This window comes from Acanthochromis polyacanthus, chromosome 1 (assembly GCF_021347895.1).
Source record: "Acanthochromis polyacanthus isolate Apoly-LR-REF ecotype Palm Island chromosome 1, KAUST_Apoly_ChrSc, whole genome shotgun sequence".
Lineage (NCBI taxonomy): Eukaryota > Metazoa > Chordata > Actinopteri > Pomacentridae > Acanthochromis > Acanthochromis polyacanthus.
This window is the reverse complement of record NC_067113.1, coordinates 35,623,803-35,646,502: the sequence shown is the minus strand read 5'-3', so window position 1 is coordinate 35,646,502 and position 22,700 is coordinate 35,623,803. Positions and strand designations below refer to the sequence as shown.

The 22,700-nt window shown below is 40.4% G+C and overlaps 1 protein-coding gene across 1 annotated transcript in view; it reads right to left on the bottom strand.

The window, feature by feature from the left end:
• mdga2a (MAM domain containing glycosylphosphatidylinositol anchor 2a) overlaps positions 1 to 22,700 on the bottom strand; it is a 101,352-nt gene that overhangs the window by 58,494 nt on the left and 20,158 nt on the right. The window contains 6 exon segments of the mRNA XM_051946914.1: positions 2,404 to 2,545; positions 2,548 to 2,675; positions 5,140 to 5,272; positions 6,995 to 7,191; positions 9,209 to 9,383; positions 15,313 to 15,452. Of these exon segments, the coding sequence (XP_051802874.1) occupies positions 2,404 to 2,545; positions 2,548 to 2,675; positions 5,140 to 5,272; positions 6,995 to 7,191; positions 9,209 to 9,383; positions 15,313 to 15,452 (915 nt within the window).

The following is a 22,700-nucleotide window of genomic DNA, read 5'->3' as shown; positions in this document are numbered from 1 at the left end:
AGTCTGGGGCAGTTGAAGCTCACAGCCAATCGTGTCACTGCTAGCCGCTGACGTAAATGCAGAGCGACGGCAGCACCACGAAAAAGAATCATTGCTGTGTTTGCTCATGTGTTTGCTTCTTTCGCCATGTCGCCGGACGATTCTTGCCGTTTATGTAAAGTAAACATGAGGGAAAGTGGACCCCGTGTTTATGCACACTCCACAGATATGTTTGTGTCAAAAACAACGCCGACCATATCAGATAGGTTAGCGATGATGGACCTGATAGTCACCCCGGAGCCGGAGCAGTCAAACAGATGCTGCCAGCGCTGCACCTCCACACTCGGTCGGCTTGAAAAAGACTTTCCTTTATTCAGGCAATGGGAAGAGAACGTCCGGTTAAGCAGCGTATCGAAAAGACAACGTGAACCCACCCCGTCCAAGACACCGAGGACTTTGAAAAAGACCTGCCCAAACCCACCGAGTCCACTAGCTTGTTCCTTCGGAAACACGACAACAAAGGTAACGCTTCTTCTCAAACAACCCATCATGCATTGCGCGTAGTCGCTTAGTGTGCGTCATCGTCTAACTGTCCCTCCCCGTCCTGTGATTGGATCCCTGACTCAGGGACAAATTCAACCCCAGGTCGCCAGACTGCCTAGTAAACGAAATGACAATGAGTGCACAGGCAGTCTGGGTATTCCCAGACTAATATTTCAGGCTATTTTCAATGTAAATGTGAATATATAAAATGTATGAATTTGTTTTTTGTGGAATTCTGGACAAAATCATTATCATTTTGTAATTTTGGGTGAATTTTGAGCAATTTCGTTGTCTTGTTGGACATTTTTTGAGGCATTTTGGACAAATTTTTAATACTATGTGAATATTTCGAGTTCATTAATTATAAGCAAATTTTGAAAAAACAGTTGAGATTTTGTAGAACTTTTGAATTTAGCACAGTAAAAAAATAGTGTAATTTGATGGTTAAATGTTGTAAAATAAAAAATCTGTCAGAGAAAAGGTTTTGCATCTTTTTGATGGTTAAAATTTCTAATAAGACTTATTTTGACTTATTAACAGCTCCTTTGTGTCATTTAACACAAATAGTTTTGATAAATTATAGTTAAAAAGGTCATTTTTTCCAGTGTATCTCAGACAGGAAGTGACATCAGAGCTGCTGTTTAAAACCTGGATCAGCGCTACAGAACGAGCCGCTCGGCATGCTGGGAGTTGCGTCCGTCCCGTGGGTTCGGTGTTTGTGCGGCTCTTACCTCCGCCGCTCAGCCTCCGGTCACATTTAATCACGTTTTCTGTGTTTCCTCTCTGCAGCCTCCTGATTGGCTCCCTGGGATCCCATGTGACCGGCCCATCTGCCCGGTGCATGCTGGGAAGTCTCCGGGTCCCTGAACAGGACAGGTGGAACCACCGCTGCTGCAGGTATTTATATTTAAAATCCCATTTCTGAGCTTCGTGTTCGGATGTTTTTTCTGCTACTGATGAAGCTTTGTTTTATTTAACGTCCACAACCTGTTTTTATGTCCCATAGTCACAATAATCAGGCGCTTCTTATTTGTAACTCTGGACACTTTTCAAGTCATTTAAGACAAACTGAAAGTGATTTTGGGTGTTTTGGTAATTCCAGAAAAAAATTTAATCAGTCTCGGTGTATTTATGCGATTTTGGATATATTTTTCCCTCAAATTTCAGGACTTAAACCAGCTTTTTATTCTACAAACCATTTATACATCATGATGCTGCCTCCACCGTGCTTCACATCATGATGCTGCCTCCACCGTGCTTCACATCATGATGCTGCCTCCACCGTGCTTCACATCATGATGCTGCCACCACCGTGCTTCACATCATGATGCTGCCTCCACCGTGCTTCACATCATGATGCTGCCTCCACCGTGCTTCACATCATGATGCTGCCTCCACCGTGCTTCACATCATGATGCTGCCTCCACCGTGCTTCACATCATGATGCTGCCACCACCGTGCTTCACATCATGATGCTGCCTCCACCATGCTTCACGTCATGATGATGCCACCACCGTGCTTCACATCATGATGCTGCCTCCACCGTGCTTCACATCATGATGCTGCCTCCACCGTGCTTCACATCATGATGCTGCCTCCACCGTGCCTCACATCATGATGCTGCCTCCACCGTGCTTCACATCATGATGCTGCCTCCACCGTGCTTCACTCTCAGCTCCTCCAGCTTCAGTATCAGTGAGGATCGGTAAAGAAAGATGCCATCAATGCTAGAATCTCAGTAAACCAGAACTGACTGAAGAATCCATGATCAGAGAACAACCAGGTTCCTGAGACGTTTTCCTCCCCTTTAAGCATTTCTACCGGCCAACATACAACGAGAATGACCAAATAAGGGCGTGTGATGTCACGAACGAGTCGTACCTCGGACCAGGATGGTGCTGGACTTCTTGGCCGGGTTTCCCACGTTGTTGGACGCCACGCAGCTGTAGGCACCGCCGTCGTCCACGGTGACGGCGGGGATGGTCAGGGTCCCGCCCTTCAACAGGCTCCTCCTGGGAAGCTCCTCCCCCCCGGCCTCACCCAGCTGAGGCTGGGAGGGGGGTCGCCGCCGGACGCCACACAGACCAGTGTGATGGTTTCTCCTATATTCACCACCAGGGGGTCGTCCAGGAGCAGTTTGATGGAGGGAGGAGCTGGAGGAGGAGACCAGGGGGTTATTTAGTACGGCAGCATGGAGGGAATAAAACACCTGATCAAGATTCATGTCTGAGTTTCAGGTAAATGTGATGAACCATCGTAAGGACGATCACAGGTTGTCCAAAATGACTCAAATCTGGTCAGAAATTACTCACAAATTACTCACTCTCATTCCAAAAGGAAAAGAAAAATGCCCAACATTGCATAAACTTGTTTGAAATGACTCACAAATTGTCAAAAATGAGCAAAATCTGCCAGAAATGACTCAGAATTTTACAAAGTGACAAACTTTCTCAAAACTTACTTCAATAAATGAGGGAAAGATTTCCAAAATGGAAAAAAATTGTCAGAAATGACTCAAAAATTTCCAGAAACAGTTTAAAGTTGTCTGAAATGACAAAATCTTGTCTGAAATGACTCACATATTCTCCAAAGTGAGACTAAAACTTGTTTGAAATCCTGATTGAGTCAAAATTGACTAGAATAGGATCCAAAAATATAAACACTGTGCAAAATGACTCAAAATGTTCCTAAAATGAATGAAAAATGCATTGAAAATAGTCTGAGATGACTCACATAGGACTAAAAAAATCTTCCAGACTTGCAATTTGTCAGAAGTGATTCCCGTAATGTTCTTTTTTTGTTTGTTTAGTAAAACCAAAGAAAACACATTTGTCTGTATTTAAAAGAGCTAAAAGTGTCATTATTTTATCGTTTTTTTGCTTATATTTGAAAGAAAGTGTGTATGTTAAGGACATAAAATTATTAAAAAGATTCTGTTTTATCTGCTGTAATCTGATTTTCTTTCTATATTTTTTGCTGATTTATTTTTCTGCAAACATCCGTCATCGTTACATTTCCTGCTCTCACACGTTTTCTGTAATAACAACAATAATAATAATAATAATAACAACAACATATGATCATCTTTTCTTTCTAAGCCGACAGACTGCAAGTGAATCTACTTTCCTCTGGTTGGTGGCTCCAGGTGGGTCTCTGCTGCTCTCCCTCATTAATATATATTATACATATTATATATAGCATATATATTTATATAATGTGCACATTTTTCACGTCCTGAGAGCTTTTAAATTTCTCATCGGCCTTAAATAATCCATCGAGCTGCTGCTGCTGCAGAGTGGAAAAGCTGCAGCGTCGGCCGCCTCCACAGCTGCAGAAAAGCAGCTAAATGCAGAAATAATAATGAGGAGATAAAAATAGCCAAGTCGACCTCTGTCAGGCTGACATCATGTAAATCCCATCAGCCCCTGGGGCGGGGCAGCAGGAAGTAGTGTACGGGTCGGAGAGCTGCAGAGGAGCCAGGTATGAGCTCACCTGCACAGGTACGGAGGCAGCCGATCGCTTAGTAGAAGTACACAGGGATGGAAAAATTAACTGAGAGACGCCTGTATGGAAGCCCACTGCTGCCAAGAAGATAATAAAAACGTATCAACAGGATCAAAGTGTTGGTGTTTTAGTTCAAAATAAGTGAAAACTTTACTGAGTAATGTTTTCATGTATGGAGGTCCACTACTGCCAAGAAAAAAACAAAAACCCATGGAAAGGATTTCAATAAAAATATTCTACTCTCACATTTTAAGCTATTTTTTCATAATTTCATACAAATATTCACTAACCGTGGACAAGATTTGAAAGACTTTACACAATTTTTTGTCATCTTGGGCAGGTTTGTGTGATTTTTAACAATTCTGAACTCAGAGACAAATTTTAGACTCATTCTGGACAAACTGAGTCATTCTCATCAGTTTTTAATCAACTTTCAACATGTTTTTGTCATCTTGGACAAGTTTGTCATTTTGATCAATTTCAATCTCGATTTAGACAATTATTTTGTCATTTATGAAAGTTTTAACTCATTTTGGAGACATCTTCCATCATTCTAGACATGTCTTGAATGACCTTTAGGCAAGTTTGTGTGATTTTGGATGTTTTTAAACTTATTTTTGACACATTTCAAGTCATATTTGACAGTTTCTTTGGTCATTTTTACACACATGTTGAATATTTTTTTCTCATTTTGATTTAAATAAACCAAATCTAGTCCAAAATTACTCAAAAATCTTGAGATTAGCTAAAATTGTTGAGTCATATTGGAGAGTTTTTGCTATTTATGACAAGTTTTCACTCATTTTGGACGGTTCTGAATTCAGACAAATTTTAGACTCATCTTGGCATCAAAGTTTCGACCTTTTAGTTCAAAATAAGTCAAAAATGAACTGATTTTCAGTAAACAAATTTTGAGTCATTCTGAAACAGTTTTTGTAAAATTCTCGACATGTTTTTTTTCTTTTAAATGACAACTAAACATGCTTTCAGGTAAATCTCATGTCAACATTCAATCAATGTCTAAATTTCTGAAATGATTGCAGCTGTTTCCTCCAGAGGACTGAATCTGCTCCTTACATGCTAAAACTCTGACACTTCTAAATGTTTTCGTACCTGTTCTGTTGTTCAGATTGAATCTGGCGCTTTTATCTCCGATGCCGCAGACGTTTCTGACGGAGGAGATGCAGGTGTAGTCGGCGTAATCCTGCGGGCGCAAATTCTTCAGCTTCAGGATCTTCGTCTCTCCCTGAGAAAAAAAAAAAAACATAAATATTATACCTGAATCCTGGTTCACACTGTGGATTCTAAAAAAGTTGTCCAAAAAAGACATGTTTTCAATGATTTTAGACAGTTTTTAGTCATTTTAGGCAGGTTTGTGTGATTTTGAACAAATCAGGTCATATTTACCAGTGTTTTTGGTCATGTTTACCAGTGTTTTTGGTCATTTTTACCAGTGTTTTTGGTCATATTTACCAGTGTTTTTGGTCATTTTTACCAGTGTTTTTGGTCATATTTACCAGTGTTTTTGGTCATGTTTACCAGTGTTTTTGGTCATTTTTACCAGTGTTTTTGGTCATATTTACCAGTGTTTTTGGTATTTGGTAATATTTTTTCTCATTTTGGTTTAAATCAACCAAATCTTGTCCGAAATGACTCAGCATTTTTGAGTCAAACTAAAAGTGTTAAGTTGTGCAAAGTGACGCATTTGGTCAAAATTTTGCTCATTTTCAATCAATTAAAACATTTTTGGACACATTGTAACTTATCAAGGACGAGCTTTTGTTAATTTTGGACAAATTTTGAGTAATTCTGAAGAGATTTTTTTTTACATTTTCAACATCTTTTCATCATTTATTTCAAGTTTAAATAATTAAAGGAAGTTTTAACTCATTTTGGACACATCTCGGGTCATTCTGAACGTGTTCTGGATGATGTAAGTTTGTGACATTTTGAACTGATTCTGGACAAGTTTCAAGTCATATTTGATGGGGTTTTTGGTCATTTTTAAACACATGTTGAATAATTTTCCTCATTTTGGTTTAAATCAACCAAATCTCGTCCAAAATGATTCAACACTTTGGAGTTAAACTAAAACTGTTGAGTCATTTTGGACAAGTTTATGCATTTTGATCAATTTCAATCTGATTTTGGATTTTTTTTGTCATTTAGAACAAGTTTTGACTTATTTTAGACAGTTCTGAACTCATTAGAGACTCATTTTGGACAGAATTTTGCCCATTTTGGACCAACTAAGACATTTTTGGACACATTTTGACTCATTGTGAACAAGCTTTTGTCATTCTGGACAAGTTTGATCTCAATCTTTTGGACATTCGAAGACTAAAATGACAAATGAAAGTAAAATGAGAGAAAAACTTTTCCAAGTTCAACATCAGTATAAGACCTTCAGTAACCAACAGCGATCATAAAAAAAAAAACAGAAACTGCTGCTGGGAGTTTTCAGGGTTAATAGACGTAAAACAGTCGCAGAACAAACAGAAGCTTCAGAATCTGACAGCAAAACTTGTTTCTTTGAGTTTAGATTTTAATTATTTTCACAAACATTCAGACATTTGTCTTCCTGAATCTGGTCTGGACGTCTGTTGGACTAAAATTAAACCAAACTGAACTAATTTAGGAGCTGAGGATCCTCTCAGGAATCACACTGAGAGTTAAAATCAGATTTCACTGATGAAGCTTCAACACGGCGGAGAATCCTCAGACTCAAAGAGCCCAACGCTGGCAGCTTCACACAGGAACCATTTATATGAATTTAAAACAGGTTTACGGCCACACAGACGGTATTTTTAGCCGTTTAGAAGTCGACTGTGGTTAAGTTTGGATCCGTAAACTGTTAGAGACTCAACAAAACATCGTAGAGGTCAGAATCCTGTTTCTGAGCAGTTTAATGACTTTACGGCTCAGAACCGTCAGATAAAGGAACATAAAGAGCTCAGGTTGTTCTGACCTGGGTGAAGAAGGGCTCGTAGATCTCCACCCCGGAGTCGGAGCCCTGAGACAGAACCTCCCTCCCCCTCCTCCAGGTGTAGTGGACAGGTGGGTTGGAGTTGGCCACGCAGCGAAGGAACACCGTCCTCTCGAAGTAGAACTGCTCCTTCGACTCTCCGACGCTCTGATGGACGGTGATGACCGGATCATCCAGGTCTGAGGAGGAAACAGCAGAGGTCGTTATCCACATATCGTCAGCTAATCAGGACAAACTCCAAGAACCTAAAGCTCACAGCTTCTGTTCAACAGGAAGTAGTTTGGATTCTTCAAGAAAAATGACCCAGGAACGTGAACATTGTTGTGTTTGTGTTTAAGTCCAAGCTTTAAAACCCAGATAGCAGAAATTAATCACTGATCTGCAGAGTTCTCGGTAGGTCTACTCTAGAATTTTCTACAAGAGATGTTCTGCTTTGTCGCTTCCTGTCTTTAAGTTGAGTCTCACTTAGAACATTCCAGCTCTTTGAAGTCCATAGAGGTGGTCCAGATTTATCACTTTTTAATGGACTTTTTCCATCATTTCTGAGCCTCAGAACTTCATCAGTTACTGCAGATTAAGAACCAGATGTTCTGGTTGATTTCCTCCTTAAACTCTGATGTTTTAAAGTTTCCTCTTCAGTTTTATCGTTTCACTTTTTCCTCTTTAACCTTCTGACTCACTGTGTCTCTGATTCTCGACTCTCTGGGGTCAGTTTTCCTGTGGGGGGTAATTACTGCAGAGCCGGGGGCTTTTAAACGCAGCGAGCCTCCGATCAGCTGACTGGAGCCGACCAATCGGACGGTGGTGCCCTAATGAGCCGGTTATGTAGCCGCCCGAAGCTAACGGCTGCTAATCCACTTCACGCACGGCTCCCATGATGCACTGCAGGCCGGGCGGCACCCAGGACATGTTTGTGTAAAAACCTGAGAGCCCTGAAGGCAGCACTCAGCCGCGGTGCGTTCAGGTACCACTTTAGTAGGAAACATCCTCCAGGACATTCTGGCTTTTATTCAGCAGCAGGTTTGTGTCACTGAGCAGGAAAATAAACACACCATGAGGAGGCTGCTACTGGGAACACTGGGAACACTGGGAACACTGGGGATACCGCAAGCTGTAAAATGTCTAAAGGACATAATTTCCCATTTATCAAAAAGAAATTGAGATTTTTGTTTAAAAACAACCTTTTAAATACAATATGTTTTACATTATTTATAAAAGGCAAATTACCTAAATATATTTTATTTATAATTTGCCCTTTTCAAAATAATGCTTTTTTAATTGACAATTTTTAAATTTTACACAATTATGTTTTGACATAATTTTTCTTTTTTTAAACATAATTTACTTTTTCAAAAATAATTTACCTTTTTCAACATTATATGCCCAATGTCACTTTTTATTACAATAATGTACCACTTTTAATTTAAAAAATATGTTTGACAATTTAGTTTTTTCAACATAATGCTCTGTGTTTTAAGTATTTTTTATAAAACCATTTTTGCATAATTTTGAACCATAATGTTTTTCTTAAATGCACCTTCTTTAAATTAATGGGTTTCTTTTACATAATTTAGTTTTTTCACGTTATTTTTAAATAATGTAACTTTTCATTTCATGTACTTAAAAAAAAGAATTATTTTGACATAATATCTCCAATGTCTTTTCTGTGATAATAATGTACCATTTTTTAATGTTAAAAATTAGGCCTTTGACAAAAATTTGCTTTATTATCATAATGTATTTTTTCAAAAATCATGTACATTTTATGAAATAATATATCTGTTGATATATTTTTGATGTAATGCACTTCTTTGTAAAGTATTTTTTTTTAAAAGAGTTTTGAACGTAATTTTTACCACAATGTATTTTTTCAAGACTATATTTTTTAATACTCATCTTTTTCAAAATAAACTGTCATTTTTTGTAATTTTTTTTACATTATTGTAATTTTTTTTATTAATGTAATGTACCTTTTTAATATATTCCATTTTTTGGATTGAATGGGTTTTTTTTATAAACGTTGGACCTTGTTCCAGGATACTGTTGATCACTAATGTATTTCATCTCTTTCTATTATTATTTTACTTTCATGACTCAAACGTCAGAGAACCACCGGGTTACATCTGACTGTTGTAGACAGACTGTAGATTAACACAGACAGGTAACACAGACAGGAAACACCTGGACGGTTCTTACAGTAGACGTCGACCCGGATGGAGCGGATGGCCGGGGATCCCAGCCCGTTGTCGGCCTTGCAGTAGTACCGTCCTCCCTGGTGCCGGCTGATGGTCTCGATCTTCAGAGTGTCGTTGTGCAGAGACGAGTCGCCCTGACGGTCCGAAGCGCCGCCGGCCGTCTTCGTCCAACGGATCTGCAGCAGGACGACAGAAAACCCAGTTTACAGGACGGAACACCAGAACGAGTCCAAACATCCAACCAGAGTCTGACAAATCCAACTTCATTTACAAGAAAAACCAGGAGCAGCTGGTCAGAACCTGAAACCAGTCTAAAGCCATGACCCAAACTAGTCTAAAACCAGTCTGTAACTAGTGTAAAACCAAGAGCAAAACCAGTCTGAAACCAGATCCAAAAGCAGTTACAGCCAAGCTAAAACCAGTCTACAACAAGCCTGAAACCAGTTGAAAACCAGATCTGTAACCAATACAAAACGAGTCTAAAACCAGATCCAAAACCAGTTCAAAACCAGATCCAAAAAAGTTTAAAACCAGATCCAAAACTAGTCTAAAACCAGTCTATAACTAGTGTAAAACCAAGAACAAAACCAGTCTGAAACCAGTTCAAAACCACTTAAAGTCAAGTCCCAGCAAGACGACATGGTCATCAATATCCCCCGCCACACGTGATGTCTATGAGTCTATATCCAAAATAGTGATAAAGGGCCATAACTCTGTTAAATATTATCGCACAGGTCTCATTTTTGAACTTGATCAAGGTGTCCATGGTGTGAAGCTACACACTAAATGTCGTAATCCTAGCTGTAATAGTTTCTGAGAAAAGCTGTCCCCTTCATGTCGGACGGACGGACGGACGGACGGACGCCAAACCTATATCCCCCTTTTCCACTTCGTGGAGGCGGGGGATAATTAAGTTCCACACCAGCCTGAAAACCAGTCTAGAACCAAATATCAGTCCAAAACAATGTGTATATAAAAATGTGTGTGTGTGTGTGTGTGTGTGTGTGTGTTGTCCAGCCTCTCGGCCACATTTGTCCTCTTTCAGCATCTGTTGTTTGGCTCTTCGTCCTCCACCACCATCATCATCCTCCTCCATCTGTCTCTGACATCTGTACTCGATACTTCAACTGATGACAGAAATACTGCAGTACTTTGACTGTCGATTATCTGCTAGAAGACGGTGGATTGCATCACCATCAGTGGATTTTATCATCATCTCTGGGTCTTCTATTATCTTCTGTAGGAACCAGATGAGTCCAAACCTCTGATGAAGGACCAGTTTCCTTTAAAAGACCGCCAGAAAGACAAAATGTTTTACCAGTGAGAAGCGAAAGAACAACTGGTTTTCAGTTTTCTGATGGTCCTCAAACGCATCATGTGATGGTTGTCCTTCTGACAGGAAAATGAATCAAATCTGAGTTTCAAACTTTCATATTTCAGATAAATTACCTCATCTTAAACGGTTTTATTCTACTGTTAAATGTAGAGATTTGGGGATGTTTTATCAAGTCCAAAACTTGGTAGTCTAAAACCAAGACCAGTATGAAACCAGTAGAAATCCTATATGAAAAAACAATATAAAACCAAATCCAAAGCCAGTCTAAAATATGTTTAAAACCAAATGGAAAATCAGTCTGAAACCAGAATAAAATCAAAAGTAAGCAGAGTCTAAAGCCAAACTGGGTGTGGTATTAAACTGGTGTCAGACTGGTTTTGGATGGTTCAGACTGGATAAATCAATATAAAATACGATTTCCATCAGAGTTTAAACCATCTAAAGCCTCCCAGCAGCTACAGCGGCCCGTTTCATCAGCATGTTTGGTCTCCATCACCTCCATCAGCAGATTTTACACTCTGATTCTTCCACCTGCTCCGTCCTCAACACATCGCTGCCAGCTGGAGACACAATCGGACTTTTTATCGGCCGTCAGACTGAATTAAAGAGCTAAAAATACACTCGGCAGATCCCGGATCAGTGACGACAAACGTCTAATTAACACAACGCCAGTGTAGTTACAACAACAGCACACTGTCTGGGCTGACGGGAAGAACGGAGGATGGAGGGATCTGTTGAGGCTGCCACAGAGCTTCAGAGCCAGGCACTAAACCCACAACGCCACGGAAGAAATGATGCCAGAGTTTTATTTTAAATTACCTTCTGTCTCCTCGTTTAATAACAGACTGAGTCCTTGATGGTTTCACCAGATCTCTGGTATAAACTGTGTTCCAGACTGGTTTTATCCTGGTATCGTCCTGGTTTTAGTCTGCGTTTCAGACTGGTTGGGGACTTGCGTTAGACTGGTGTAGAACAGACTTTTTTTTACCCCTTTTTCGACTGGTTTGAGGCAGGTGTTGTACTGGTTTTAGGATGGTTTTACCCTAGTTTTATACAGGGTTTAGCATGGTTTTAGACTGTGCTCCAGACTGGCTGGTGACTTGCGTTAAACTGGTTTAAAACAGACTTTTTATGTTGGTTCTGGACCAGTGCTCCACTGGTTTTAGACCGGCCTTCAATGTGGTTTTACATGCCGTTCAGACTAATTTTGGACTTTGTTTTGGACTGTTTTTAGATCAGTTTGTGACTTCTTTTATACTAATTATGGACTGATTTTAGACTAATTCAAGACTTTGTTTAGGACCGTTTTTAGACTGGGTTTAGACGCAGTTTTAGACTTTGTGTTGAACTGATTTTAGTCTGTTTGAAGACCAGTATTAAATGTAGTTTTAAACTAGTTTCAGATTGATTATGAGCTGGTTTTTAGATCTGGTATTAGACTCATTCTGGACTTGGCTTTAGACTGATTTTAAAGCGTATTTGTATTGATTTTGAACTTGGTTTTAGAATGGTTTTAATTGCATTTTTTGGGGGGGGTTTTACTGGTTTTGGAACTGTTTTTGTAGTGATTTTAAACTGGTTTTGTAGTGATTTTTAGACTTGGTTTTAGACAGTTTTGGACAGATTTTTCACTTGTTTTATGACTGGTGTTCGACTCATTTTGGACAGTTTGTTGAGCTGATTCTAGATCAGTTTTTGCTTTCAGGTTATTTTGTGTCTTTGTGGTCTCTTTGTGTTTCTGTGCATGTTTCTGTCAGAGCACCGTGAAGGTTTCCAGCAGTTTGTTGTCAGCAGGAAGGTTGTTTTTGACGTTTGGTAAATACTGTAGCTGAGGATGGAGGAGGGAGGCTGCACCACGTCAGTGAGGAGGAGGTTACCGGATAAATCAAAGCGTTTGCAGGTGAACGACGAACAGTTTGTATATTTAACTTCTCTTCGTGACTCCCGCTTCTGCAGCATTCGCAGAGCTCAGGTGAGAGTTTGGACCAAAAACAGCCGGCAGGAGTCTGGACTGATGATTTATTAAAGGCTCTTCACAAGTAATCAAATCTGAGCGACCACACAGGTTTCAGTTTGTGGGTGACCTGCTTCCTGCCTTCAGAGAGAGGAGGCTCATGGGAAAACGAGTCTGGACCGAAAATAGATTCCATGCACAGCTTTGAACTGGACTGATTGAAGAGATGCCTGGCATTGAGGGGAACACAGAGAGTGTTTTTCATCAGCAGGACGGACAGCATAGATACAAGTTCTAGTTTGTTTACCGACAGTCAGCAACGCCATCAATCAATAATCAATCAATCATAAAACAAACAGGTACAGCAGACATCATTCTATATGCTGATAGATCTATTGTATATTTCATAACACATTAAAACACCGTCCACAGCTCATCTTCAGTAGTTAGCTCTGGTTGGAGGTCATTCACAAACACAGGAGTCTTTGTCATGGTGCCCAATGTTAGCATGCTAGCTAAACTACCATCAAACCAACGTCAATCCAAAACCAGCCTAAAACTAGATCCAGAACCATTCTAAAACTAAATCTACAACCAAGTTCAAAACCAGCCCAAAACCAAATTGAGAACCAGTCTTAATCCAAATCTAGAACCAGTTTGAAATTAAATCCAGAACTAGTCTAAAAAATCGAGTTTAAAATCAAATCCAAAACTGGTCTTAAACCAGTTTATAAACAAATCTGCCACCTGTTCAAACAGATTCATTTTAGACTGGTTTTGAACATAGAAAGTGACATTTTAGAGACAAAGCAATAAAAATAATTTACTATTCGATGAAAACATTCGCTATTTGTTGCACTAAAAACATCAAACAGCAGCTTCTCTGGACTTAATGATAAAAATCACACCACAAACAAACCGTTGATTATCTAATGAAGGAATTAATGAGTTGTTTAGTGTCTAAATAGTTTAAAACTTTAGATTCCAGAGAAAAAGGGATTCAAACTTGCAACAACTTTTGTGACTGATTAATGACTAAAACTGTGAAGAAAAACCAAAAGTCTGCTTCCAGTTTGTCTAATGGGAGGGTTTGCTGCTTTTCTTTAGTAATTCCTTTCACTTCTTTGTAACGACTTTCAGGTTTGGAGTCGCATTTTTTCATTAATTCCTGCATTTATTTTTACTATTAATTCCTTGAGAAAAACAATCGCTAAAGAAAATCGTTCCCGGTTTTTCCACAGAGTTTCATTCTGCAACCAAACAGCGACTGGATGCATCAGAACATGTTTATGAGACTGAAAAAAACGTTAAAGATGGGAGATAAGAAGACCTGGTTTAGTAGAGAGATGAGAGGAGGAGAAGAAGAAAAGAAGGAGAAGAAGAAGAGGAAGAAGAAAGGAGGAGACAGAGAAGAAAAGAGGAAGAAGAGAAGAAGGGATGAAGGAAGGATGCAGAGGAAGCTGAGCTCTGCAGTGACGCAGAAAAAAAACTGAGCGTGTTTTCTGGTGTGTGTGTGTGTGTGTGTGTGTGTGTGTGTGTGTGTGTGTGTGTGTGTGTGTGATTCAGAGTGTGTGCCAACAGCTGATCTATTTATAGCAGCAGCAGACTGACAGCAGAGAGGAAGAGGAGGATGAAGAGGAGGAAGAGCAGCTGTCATTCACAGCTGATCTGACCTGCTTATTGATTGTTCCTGATGAAGGACAGGAGCAGCTCTGAGGTTCTGTGTTTAAATATTGAATCTGAAGCCGTCTGGCAGAACAAACAGCTGAAACTAAATTAAATCAGATCATATTTCATCTCATCTCTGTCAGAAATGTGTCAGAAATACAGTTTAAAGAAAAATCCGTTACAAAGAGCAGCTACTGGGCGCTCCTCGTTGCTGTGGCGTCCGTTAGAAGATTATTCAGAAGTGAACCGAGGTCAGCATGAAGACACCGACCGCTCTACAGATAGAGACACAAACCTATAGCAACAAGAGACACAGCAAAGTCACAGCGGTAAAAAAGGATGGAAAAGAGGAACAACACAACTATAGACACAAAACAACCACTAAGAGTGATTAAAACAACACACAAAATGTCCAAAACAGACCAAAGATGATCACAAACAGACATAAAATGTTCAAAAAGTCTACAAAGAGATGAAAAAGAACCAAAAGGACACAAAAGAACCACAAAGAGACACAAAACAAGCACAAAGACACAAAACTACAACAAAGAGACACAAAAGAACCACAAAGAGACATAAAACGACCGCAGACAAAAAACTACCGCAAAGACACAAAACTACCGCAAAGAGACACAAAACTACCGCAAAGACACAAAACAAGCACAAAGACACAAAACTACCACAAAAAGACAAAAAAGAACCACAAAGAGACAAAAGAACCACAAAGAGACACAGAATGACCGCAGACAAAAAAAACTACAACAAAAAGACACAAAACAACAAAGAGACACAAAACTACAAAAAGAAGCACAAAACACCTTCAGAGACATGAATCCACCTTAAACAATCTAAACTTGTAGTTTTGTGTCTGAGTTGTCAGGTTTCAGAGAAGTCATCGATTAAAAACGTTTTCTATAGCGGCCGTAAAAAGAAGAAAACCTCAGTGACTGAAACTCTTCTTCTGTCTCAGTAAACATCATCTGGTCCTCCAGGATTTCCTTCTTCTTCTCATTTAGTTTAGAGTTGAAAAGTTGGTTTAAAAGTTTAAGTGACTAAAATAATTATGTAATCATCAAAGCTCCATTCTAGACTCTGAAAACAAACCAGTATAACAAACATGATCAGATCCCAGTCCTCCCAGTTCTACCTGAGGCCGTGGGTGTCCGGTGACCAGACACTGCAGCTCCAGAGTCTCTCCCTCTCTGATGGTGTAAACTCTCTCGCTGTATCGTTCCTCCTCCACACTGCAGGTCTGACCGGAGTGAACGATCCGCACTGAGGGGGGCGCTGTGGAGACAAAGAGACCGCAATGAGACACAAAACCACAAAACAAGAGACAGAGGAGGCAAAACACAGTCACAGTCATTAAAAAAGACACAAAATGTCCACAACAGACCCAAAAATAATCATAAAGAGACGCAAAACGTCCACAAAGAGACACAAAACGTCCACACAGAGACACAAAATGTCCACAAAGAGAGACACAAAACGTCCACACAGAGACACAGAACAACCACACAGAGAATCAAAACGTCCACACAGAGACACAAAACGTCCACAAAGAGAGACACAAAACGTCCACACAGAGAGACAGAACAACCACACAGAGAATCAAAACGTCCACACAGAGAATCAAAACGTCCACACAGAGACACAAAATGTCCACACAGAGACACAAAACGTCCACAAAGAGAGACACAAAACGTCCACACAGAGAGACACAAAACGTCCACACAGAGACACAAAACGTCCACAAAGAGAGACAAAACGTCCACACAGAGACACAAAACGTCCACACAGAGACACAAAACGTCCACAGAGAGACACAAAACGTCCACAGAGAGACACAAAACGTCCACAAAGAGACACAAAACCTCCACACAGAGACACAAAACGTCCACACAGAGAGACACAAAACGTCCACACAGAGACACAAAACGTCCACACAGAGACACAAAACGTCCAAAAAGAGACACAAAACATCCACACAGAGACACAAAACGTCCACAAAGAGACACAAAATGTCCACAAAGAGAGACAAAACGTCCACACAGAGAGACACAAAACGTCCACACAGAGACACAAAACGTCCACACAGAGACACAAAACGTCCACACAGAGACACAAAACGTCCACACAGAGAGACACAAAACGTCCACACAGAGACACAAAACGTCCACACAGAGACACAAAACGTCCACACAGAGAGACACAAACGTCCACAGAGAGACACAAAACGTCCACAAAGAGACACAAAACCTCCACACAGAGACACAAAACGTCCACACAGAGAGACACAAAACGTCCACACAGAGACACAAAACGTCCACACAGAGACACAAAACGTCCACACAGAGACACAAAACGTCCACACAGAGACACAAAACGTCCACACAGAGAGACACAAAACGTCCACACAGAGACACAAAACGTCCACACAGAGAGACACAAAACGTCCACACAGAGACACAAAACGTCCACAAAGAGAGACACAAAACGTCCACACAGAGACACAAAACGTCCACACAGAGACACAAAACGTCCACACAGAGAGACACAAAACGTCCACACAGAGACACAAAACGTCCACACAGAGAGACACAAAACGTCCACACAGAGACACAAAACGTCCACAAAGACACCTTGAAGTGCAGTAAAAGCAGAATAAAGTCACTTCAGGAACCTTATTTTGATCAGTAGAACTACTGTCAGCAGCTCAGACCAACAACAAAGACACACAACTTCAGTGGACGAGCCCCCAAATATGTTACGTCCCGAGAACTAGGGGATGAGGGGAGTAACAAATATGAAGAAGAAACCAGGTAAAAGAGGCTGAAGACTGATCACGCGTTGGAAAAATAACTTTATTTACAACGAGAGTTAAACCCGAGATACACACGAGGGAATCGAGTTCCTTAACCACGAAAGAACGTTCCAACAATGAGTTGAAGCACAACAGCTGAGTCCAGGTTCCACACCGAGTCACCAGCACACACTCCAGCTGCCGGTCTGGTTAAAAGGTGATGCTGAGCTTTACACCTTCCACTGATTGCCAGTGAGCCACAGGTGCCCCTGGCCACGCCCACTAAAGGAATAGAAGAGAAAACACGCCCTACCTGATCCACACACACCCCCAAGCCTGTAACACCTGGTTTAATAATTACCTCAGTAATGAAGCACTTCCTTTACCTTATATGGGCGATGTGGGTGTGTTTATGCAAATGAGGCTGGTTGAGCAGAGATACTGAGTAGTGAAGTTTCTTGTGTACAGATCTATAAAAGTACAAAACTACAGAAGGACAGAACTACAAAACTATCGAATAACAAAACTACAGAACGACAAAATTACAGAACTGCAAAACTACAGAAAGCAGACACACACAGACACACACAGGTTAATATCAAACGATTGATTTGTGGTTATGAGAAAAATTTTAATTTGTCTTTATAGGGTAATTTTTTGTGTATTTACTGTTATTGTGTCTCTCTGGCTGTTCAGTGTTTATTCTGTCTCTCTTTGTGATCATTTTTGTCTCTTTCCTGACATTTTGTGGGGTTTTTGTCTGTCCTTTGTTGTCATGGTTGTGTGTTTGTAAAGGTTTTGTTGTGGTTATGTGTTTAACCGTGTCTTCTTTATTGATATTTTTTCTTTCTTTTGTGTCTTTGTGGTCGTATATGGACTTTATTTAATATCCTTTTTTTCAGGACACTTTGAACTGACGCACAGAAAAACATTTTTATATAAAAGTGCAACAACATCTGATAAAAAAAGATTCAGAAAACATCGACTCAGTTTGAATGACTGAGCTGATCTCAGGTGTTCAGATGGTCACAGGTGGACCTCCACGTCTGAACCTTCAGGTCTGAGGATCCACTCTGATCGCTGAAGCTGTGAAACCAGGACTGCAGCAGCTGCAGGTTGGACGTGGTGCCTCCACAGACCCGTACGGTTTGTGTGTCACGCTCCTCCACACACTTCTTATATTCTGCTCGCCTCTATTTTTGCCTGACCTGCTGCATCTGTGATTCCAGGTCTGTGGGAGGAGGTTTCAGCACAAAGACGCCAAACAAAACGCCTCGACAGCAGGATTTACACCACTGCTGCTGCTGCTGCTGCTGCTGCTCTAACCTCCAGATACCAACGATCAATAATCAATCAGAAACAATCAGTTCAGGTCAATAAAGTTCAGCGTCGGGAGAGAAGAAATGAGGAGAGGATGAAGAGGTGGTAGAAGAAGTGACTGAAGAGGAAGAAGAGGAAGAAAAAGACGACGAAGAAGCAGAACAATAAGAAGAAGATGAGAAAGAAGAACACAAAACAGACAAGAGTGGAGGAGGAAGAAGAAGGAGCTGAAGAACGTGCAGAAAAAATACAAAATGAAGAAGAAGACGAATGAGCAAAAGAAAAATATGAAGAAAACATGAAGAAGAATATAAAGAAGACAAAACACTAGAAAAAGAAGACCAAAAAGGAGATAGGCAAAGAAGAAGAATACAAAGAATAACATGAAGATGAAGAAAAACAGGAAGAAGAATATAAAGACAAGACACTAGAAGAAGAAAAAGAGATAGGCGAAGAACACGAAGAATAATATGAAGATGAAGAAGGAGAATACAAAGAAGATAAAACAGTGGAAGAAGAAGAAAAAAGAGATAGCAAACGATGAAATAGAAGATGAAGATCGCAATAAAGAGGAAGATAAAGACAAGAAAAATACCGAGATGAAGAAGAAGGAGAACACAAAGAAGAGGAAGAGAAGGAGAGAAAGAAGAAGAAGAAAAGAGAGAAGACAAAGAAGACGATGTAGATGATGATGATTAAAAAGTAAATGAAGAAAAATACAAAGAGGAAGAAAATGAAGTGATGAAGAAGGAGAAAAATATGCAGATGAAGAACACAAAGAAGAGAAAACACTGGAAAAGAAGAAGAGAAAGGAGACAAAAAACGAAGACGTAGAAGATGAAGATAGCGATGAAGAAGAAGAAAAAGACAAAGAAGAAAAAACGAAGATGAAGAAGTAGAAGGAGAACACAAAGAATATGGAACAGTGGAAGAAGAAAAATTAGATAAAGAATACGAGGAAGGAGAAAAAACTGAAAAGATAAAGATGTAGATGATGGTGATGAAGATAAAGAAGAAAAATACAACAATGAAGAAATAGAAGAAGAGGAGGAAAAAAACACAAAGAAGATAAAAAGCAGAAGGAGATGTAGAAGAAGTAGAAAAATGGAAAATTAGACAAAGAGGAAGAAGAAAAATATGAAGAAGAATAAGTATAAGAAGAACACAAAGAAGATAAAACAGTGGAAGAAGAAGAAAAAAAGGAGATGAAGAAGAAGAAAACAGAAAAGACAAAGAGGAAGATGAAGGTGATGATGAAGAGCAGGTGTTGAGGATGATGTCGTCGTCCTACTTTTTCTCTCTTTTCTATTTTTAGATCCTGAATTTTTTTCGGTCCTCCAATGACTCTGCTGATGTCATCAACACACACACACACACACACACACACACACACACACACACACACACACACACACACACACACACACACACACACACACACACACACACACACACACACACACACACACACACACACACACACACACACACACACACACACACAGAAACCCCCCGACAGACCGATTCTTTCCCATCATGCACTTCAATCAGCGCCGTCTGAGGAGGAGCAGCGTGACGCCAAACAACAGAACCCAGAGAACCAGAACCACAGGACAACGTCCCAGGAACGTCCCCCTAACGCCTTCAACACTTTAATTTCAGTTTCCATCACCAGAAAATAGATAAACAAACAAGAAAACAGAGACGCAAAGCAGCAACAAAGGAGTGGAACTGAAGCAAAGAGACTCAGAGAAAGATGCCAGCAGACCGACTACAGAGAGAAAATTAACACAAACCTGATCAAAATTATCCATAAAACCCCCAAAGACTCAACAACTAAAAGCCAATTAAATGGCTCGATAAGTGTCGGAAAAAGAGAGAAAATGACTGAAAACAACGAGTGAATTCCACACAAATGGACCGAAAAGTTTTTATCTATAAATAGACGGACATAATGAACACAACGAGAAAAAAAACACCAGAAAGTGAAGTGAAATAAGAGCGAAGGCAGTTAAAATGAGCAGTAAAGTATCACTACAAGGTGTAAAACTACAAGAAGGAGGTGAAACTACTGATAAAAAGGCACAAAATCACAAGAAAATGAAGCAAAAAGACCAACTATGAAGAGAAATTCATCACAAACGGATGACAAATGATTCAGAGACTCAAGATATTTATGAAAATATGAATAAAAAATCACTGAAAAAAGACATTAAATAGACAAAAAGACAACTAAAGCAGGCAAATAAACCAGAAAAGGAATCAAACAGAAAAGAGAAGCTGAACAACAAAACAGACACAAACTGAGCAAAAACACACAATAAGACCAGAAAATGATGCTAAATAACGACTAATGCGGTGAAAATAATCAAAAAAAAGGAAGCAAACAGTCTGAAAATAGACACAAAACAACAACAGAGAGGTGGAACCAGCTAAAGACAGACAGAAACTAACATTAAAGAAACAAAAACACAGTGAAATATACCAAAAGTTCATGCAAACAGACTGAAAAAAGACAAAAAACTACCAGAAAAGAGAAACTGAATAACAAAACAGTGATACATGCTGACCAAAAACACACAAAAAGACCAGAAAGTGATGCTAAACACGAACAAAGGAAGCTAAAATGGACACTAAGGGATGCAAACAGATGAAAAAAAAACTAAAAATAGACAAAATATTAACACAAAGAGACACTAAATGATTACTGTAAGGCACTAAACAACCATAAGGGTGTAAAAATTAACTGAAAAGAGACACAAACTACTGCAAAAAGACTCAAAACGACTAAAACACACAAAATGACCAGAAAATAACACAATCAGACCAACTAAAAAGAGGAAATGTCCATAAAAATGATGAAAAACGGCTGCAAAGTGAAAGCAACCAGCAGGAAGAAGGAAAACAAAATAAAATGTTGTTCTTTTGTGTTTGGAAAACGCTAAAATCATCTCGAGCTGCTGTCTAATGATCCTGAAGCTGATTTATTTAAGGTTTTCTGTGCCAGAAGCTGAATATTTTAGTGGAAATGAAACAGAAATCAGAGGAAAAATGAAGCGCTTCCTCCAGGTTTTCTGCTTCAGGTGTTTTCCATTCCCCCTATAAACCCAGGTATTAGTCTAATCCCTGCGCTGCGTCCTAATAAGTGATGAATCCTCCTGAACCCGGCTCTCCGGCTGATCCCTGCGCTACAAACAACTCACAAAGAGAGACACACAACGCATCCTAAAGTCAGGATTTACACCCCCCTTCACACCAGGAATTAGACCCATCCGACCCAGCAGGATCAGATGAGAGTTTACGGATCAAACCGCCACATCGGCTGCAGTCACATGACCTGAGATCTGGTGACACGTAGAGATGACAGGTGGGGTAACCGTCAGCAACGCAGAGCGACGCCCAAATAAGGCAGTTAAACGAACACAAGGACACAAAATCATCAGTATGTGCTGCAAAACAGAATATGAAACCAACAAGTAGACACTAAAACACGACTGAGGTGCAAAAAAGATCGACATGATGCCAGTGGGCCGACTGAAAGGAGAAAATGAAACCATCCAAACCATTTACAGGTTAAAGATGTTCACAAGACAAGAAAAATACACAAAACAAAATAAAAAAAGACAAATGGGGACTAAGAAAATTATGGAAACAGGGAGAAAGGCGACACAAAAACACAAAAAGCATCTCTGAAAGTGACAAACCTGAAATACACCATCCCCATTATGAAGCACGGTGGAGGCAGCATTATGATGAAGCACGGTGGTGGCATCATCATGATGTGGGGATGTTTCTGGTTATTAATCTGGTGGTTAATCAACAATCAGTGATGCTGCCTCCGCCATGCTTCACATCATGACGCTGCCTCCGCCGTGCTTCATCATGATGCTGCCTCCGCCATGCTTCATCATGACGCTGCCACCGCCGTGCTTCATCATGATGCTGCCTCCGCCGTGCTTCACATCATGACGCTGCCTCCGCCGTGCTTCATCATGATGCTGCCTCCGCCGTGCTTCACATCATGACGCTGCCTCCGCCGTGCTTCACATCATGACGCTGCCTCCGCCGTGCTTCATCATGACGCTGCCTCCGCCGTGCTTCACATCATGACGCTGCCTCCGCCGTGCTTCATCATGACGCTGCCTCCGCAGTGCTTCACATCATGACGCTGCCTCCGCCGTGCTTCATCATGACGCTGCCTCCGCCGTGCTTCATCATGACGCTGCCTCCGCCGTGCTTCATCATGACGCTGCCACCACCGTGCTTCATCATGACGCTGCCTCCGCCGTGCTTCACATCATGACGCTGCCTCCGCCGTGCTTCATCATGACGCTGCCTCCGCCGTGATTCATCATGACGCTGCCTCCGCCGTGCTTCATCATGACGCTGCCTCCGCCGTGCTTCATCATGAC